Source organism: Malus sylvestris, chromosome 15 (assembly GCF_916048215.2).
Source record: "Malus sylvestris chromosome 15, drMalSylv7.2, whole genome shotgun sequence".
Classification (NCBI taxonomy): Eukaryota; Viridiplantae; Streptophyta; class Magnoliopsida; order Rosales; family Rosaceae; genus Malus; species Malus sylvestris.
In genome coordinates, this window is record NC_062274.1 from 44,304,421 (window position 1) to 44,309,392 (window position 4,972).

At 38.3% G+C, this 4,972-nt stretch overlaps 1 protein-coding gene across 1 annotated transcript; it reads left to right on the top strand.

The window, feature by feature from the left end:
- Nucleotides 1–1,362: 1,362 nt before the first annotated feature.
- On the top strand, nt 1,363–3,495 carry LOC126601772 (uncharacterized). The gene is made up of 2 exons (XM_050268530.1): nt 1,363–2,523; nt 2,770–3,495. The coding sequence occupies exons 1-2, from the start codon at nt 1,891–1,893 to the stop codon at nt 3,145–3,147; spliced, it is 1,011 nt and encodes a 336-aa protein (XP_050124487.1). The 5' UTR covers nt 1,363–1,890; the 3' UTR covers nt 3,148–3,495.
- The last annotated feature ends 1,477 nt before the right edge of the window (nt 3,496–4,972 follow it).

Sequence of the window (4,972 nt, forward strand, 5' to 3'; positions counted from 1 at the left end):
GCTTCATTCGACGGGTCGTTTGTTCAAATTTAATTTGAAAACCTCTAAAAAAAATATCTAATCCTTTCATCCAATAAATATTATATCGTTTCTTCTTTGACAAATTATTCTTATCTGTCTCCACTATAACTTGGATTTTGTTTATAAATTTGGACTTGGTCAAAAGTTGAGGTATAATACATACCATGTGTATGATAAATAAAGATTACAGAAATGGATATATCTATATACACACACTTAAGTGATGATGAAAAGAGAGAATAGGTTATTATCCCAAAGCTTGTTATTGTTACCTAAACTAGTTCATTTGATCATTTTCCGTATAAACATGAAAAACAAATAGGCAAAGAGATAAGAGATAAGAGAGTAGAGAGAAGCTTGAAAACAATAATACTGATGGAGATCGAGCCTACTAGAGGAGGTAGCGGTTTCGTTCACTTCTATCCTTTACCCAATTTAGTCATTAGCTTGCCTTCCTCTTTCCTTTAGGTATCTAGCAAATTCTTCATTTCACTGTTTTTTTTTTTTTAAAAAAAACGATATTATTTTGGAATGGGAGAGTAAGTTAAAGTTTCATAAGGGGTTAGCAATAATGTGGTTCAAATTCTCTTTTGGTGAGAATGGAACCTAAAATCTCACGCTTACAAGTGAAGATGAATACTATTCGACCGTAGTACTAAGTAGCTCATTTCATTTTTTATTTAGTTGATTTAATTACTTGGGTTAGGTAAATTAATCCCAATATTTTTGGTAAATCCCTCTAAAAATAATTATAAATTAATTTATGAGTTTCCAACCTTTTTAACTTTCATACCCCTTCCTATCACATTCAACCGCTCTCTCTCTCTCTCTCTCTCTCTCTCTCTCTCTCTCTCTCTCTCTCTCTCTCTCTCTCTCTCTCTCTCTCTCTCTCTCTCTCTCTCTCTCTCTCTCTCTCTCTGAGTTTGACCCGTTGCCAGCCACCGGCACCCTCCTTTTAACTACTCTCTCTCTCTCTCTCTCTCTCTCTCTCTCTCTCTCTCTCTCTGAGTTTGACCCGTTGCCAGCCACCGGCACCCTCCTTTTAACTACGGACATGAATTATCTGCCTTTCCATTTCTGTTGCCCCCCATGCTTTCTGTTTGTGTAGTCACGATTAAGCCACGTCAACATTTTATGTTACTATTTATTTTTGTCTTATTATCTTTATAAAAAAACAATTTAAATGTTGACATAACTTAACCGTGGTCATACAAAACAGAAGGGCACGGAAGGACGCTGGAAGTGGGAGGGCAAACAATCCTTGTTCTTTTCCTACTCCAATGGCGACCCCACCCTGCACACACACTCTCTCTCTCGAGATGGAGGATCTTTCTAATTTTTTAGAATTGAGGCCCTCTCGGTCTCAATATCAGAAAGGCTAAATAAATAACCTTTCTTTACTCTTTCATTTCTCTTATGCTTTTCTGAAACCCTAGCAGCTCATCTCTCTAAAACATAAAGGGAAAAAAGAAGCACAGAAAATAGTAGTTCCCAAAGAAATCAAAAAACAAAAAGGAAGAAGAAAAGAAAAGCCTCTGCTTCTCTCCCATCCATCCATCCATCCATCCATCCATCAGTTTTTATATATTCTCTCCTTTTAATAGAAACTTTGGCTCTCTCCAACTGAGACCAGGAAAAGATTTTGCTTCCAATTTCAGATCTCAGGGCTTCAATGATAAAGACATGTTCCTCTCTCTCAAAATGCTGTTCTTAGACAAGGAGATATGAGATATATATATATATATGTATCACTTTTCCACTCACTTCACCATGCATTTTTTCCCACTACCCTCATAATCTCTCTCTCTCTCTCTCTCTCTCTCTCCATATTATTTGTGACCATCTACATCTTCTTGTTCTTAGCTAGCCATGGATTCTGATAATAGTGAAAGTATGCAATCTTCAAGTGGTGGTGAAGATCAAGACCATGAAATCTCAAGACCCAATTCGATCCCGGGTTACTTGAATTCTCCGACCCAATTGTTTGATTCCTCCGACCCAATAGTGCACCCTTCTCTCCCTTCTCATTACCAAAACCATAACCCCCAACCCACTAACGCAACACTTTTTGATCATCATATCTCATCTCGTAATTATACTTATGATCATTTCCACACAGCATTGTCTCAACCCCAACCAAACTCATCAAACCCAAATTTCATCCCCAACTCAAGATCCAATCAACCCAACTCCACCAACCCAGTTCCCAACCCGCAACCTTCATCAACTACTACTCAAGCTCTCTTAGCTTCTTCAAGAGGAGGACAGACCAACCCCGTTGCCACCCGGAACACAAAGAAGAGGACAAGAGCTTCTAGGAGGGCACCTACCACCGTGCTCACCACCGACACGTCAAATTTCCGAGCAATGGTGCAGGAGTTCACTGGCATCCCAGCACCCCCATTTTCAGCCTCATCGTCATCACCATACGCTCGAAGGCTCGAAATGTTTGGCTCTGGAATAAGGTCACCTCTCCACCCTTTACGCCCGTTGGCTCAAAAGGTTCATCAGCCAACCCCATTTCTATCTTCTTCTACTTCTAATTCTATTTCTTCATTGTTGATGATGATGAACAATAATACTAGTGCTATGGTTGATGCTACCAATATTGCTACTAGGAATAATAATAGTAACAACAACGTTAATTTCAGTTCAACTAATTACCCATTACTATCTGATCATCATCAAAATCAAGGCCTCTTCCAAAACATGCAAAACCCTATTCTAACATTCCAATCCCTACCGCAGCAGCCTCCTCCATTCCACTCTTCCGTCAGTGTGCCCAATTTTGGGGCAAGACCTAGCCCCCGCGGAGTAATTGGTAATTTAGCCATGCATTCATCACTTGAGGGCCATTTGGCTCTGAACCATCATGGATCATCACCATATGTTAACACAAACCAGCTCGGTAGTGGATCAATAGACGACAGCCACGTGGCAGCTTCAGATGGCAATGATGGCTGGAGGGATCATGGAGTACTTGGATCAAGTGATGGGGGATTATCATCACAAGATCACCATTTGAGGCCTAGTTTGGACAAGTGTTTGGAGATGAATAATGTTAATTCTACTATTAGAGGTGAAGGTGCGGTGGACTCGTGGATTTCTCCGACTTCAGATCACTAGATAATGTTGATGCTAGCTGGTACTAGTACTACTGCTTGAAGGAGAGCCGTTGGCCTTGGTGGTGGTGGTGGTGATAATGAAGAGCCTACATATATAGCTGCTGTTGTTTTTATCCCTCACCATTCAACTTACAAAATCGTGACAATATGTAACTAATATGACGCATCATCAGTAGTTCAATTATATATAGTTGTATATAGCTAGCAAGGTATCATATCTTCTTAATTTATTATATGTAGCTCGGACTTATTTAGAGTATGTATGTACAATACTTTCTTTTTTTCTTTATTTTTATTGTATTACAACTTACAAAGTATATATTCATTCCTATCGTATTTTCTCCATTAATGATCACTTTTTAAGTCCTAAAAAATGTGCTTTGGTTACTACTGCAAAGAGAATATACATATGAAAAAAAAAAATAAGCAGATCAAAGTAGGCCTAGGTAAATTCCCTTTCTAGCTAGTATAAGAATAATAAAAAAAGTCGATGCTCTATGGATTTTACAAAAAGGGGGACAACTGGTAGCAAACCACGATTATTCACCCCTTTTGAGGGCTGGGAAGACATTTCAGCCTCCTCCTGGCCACTAGTCTGGCTTCCACACTAGCAGTGGGTTTTGAACCCGAGACCTCCAGTTTTAGTTTTAAGAAAACCTCGTAATCCGTCATTTACTACTGAATCACCAACTCGTAGTTGTCGATGCTCTGTGGATGGAAGGATGGGAAATATTTGGGTGGAGATATCTTGCCGTTGAGTTAAAACATATTATGTATTACAAGCTACAAGCTCGAAGTAGATTATTGTCTGTGAATATAAAGTGAATAGGTTTTTTGTATGCATGATGTCTAGTTGATTGTTTACTGAGGGATTTATGGGTTTTTGTATATTTCTTTCCTTTTAGCTGGCTATTGTTAATTACCTTTATTAACTAATTCTTGCTATTGGAATTTTCCAACACTGAGGATTGATCATTCTGTTATTATATCTCGTGCACTGTTGAAACATAGAAGTTATGATGGAGCTCTTAGTGGCAAAGATTTGGGGAATCCTTACCTGCCGCAATCATAAATCATGAGAGTCATCACTAGTTTTTGTGCTCATTACCCCAATTTACTTTCCTATTGTGATAAAAGAGCTTCCACCTTACTATTACCTTAACTTCACTAGGGCGACACTGGGGTCTTGCTAAAACTCCCCCGAAGAAAACCAGATGGAGTAAACAATGGGTTTAGGAAAGAACACCACCAATGTCACAACATTAAGCACAATTCATTACATCATTAAAACTAGAGATACGTGTAGTAGTTTAATCAAAGGGATCAAACTGTGTTTGATTTTAGAGATAAAGAAGGCGGAAAAGTCCATAAAATTGAAATGCACATTTTTAGTTAGTTTTATTTCTACAAATTTTTGCATTGATTTTATCTTTTCCTTGTCTCATATTTCTCGTCTCTCATGAGCCAAATAATTAATATTACCAAAATTAGCAACGCAATATGTAATTAACAAATGCATAACATTAGGGGAGTAGTTATAGAATATGACCATGTGAACCGTACGCATAAACTTGTCAATCCAACAAATCATTTTATGGAAAACAAAATGCTGGAATTCGCTAAACCTCACTTAACTGATCAATTATAGTGCTTAAAAGTGCAAAGTATTGCTAAAAGCACCATCCCATATCCCAATTAAAACTCGGTGAAGTCTTGCCTATAGCACAGACTTACCCCATACCGCACCTTTTTACATGGTGCATGGGACTTGGATGGAACCCATTCGCATGCATGGGTGAGTCATACAATGAGAAGTGAATATAGTT

Excerpts from the sequence above, each read along its gene's own strand:
- LOC126601772 (XM_050268530.1), top strand. The coding sequence starts at position 1,891 with ATGGATTCTGATAATAGTGAAAGTATGCAATCTTCAAGTGGTGGTGAA. Across the intron at positions 2,524-2,769 it reads TACGCCCGTTGGCTCAAAAG|CAGCCTCCTCCATTCCACTC; the intron begins GTTCATCAGCCA and ends TCCCTACCGCAG.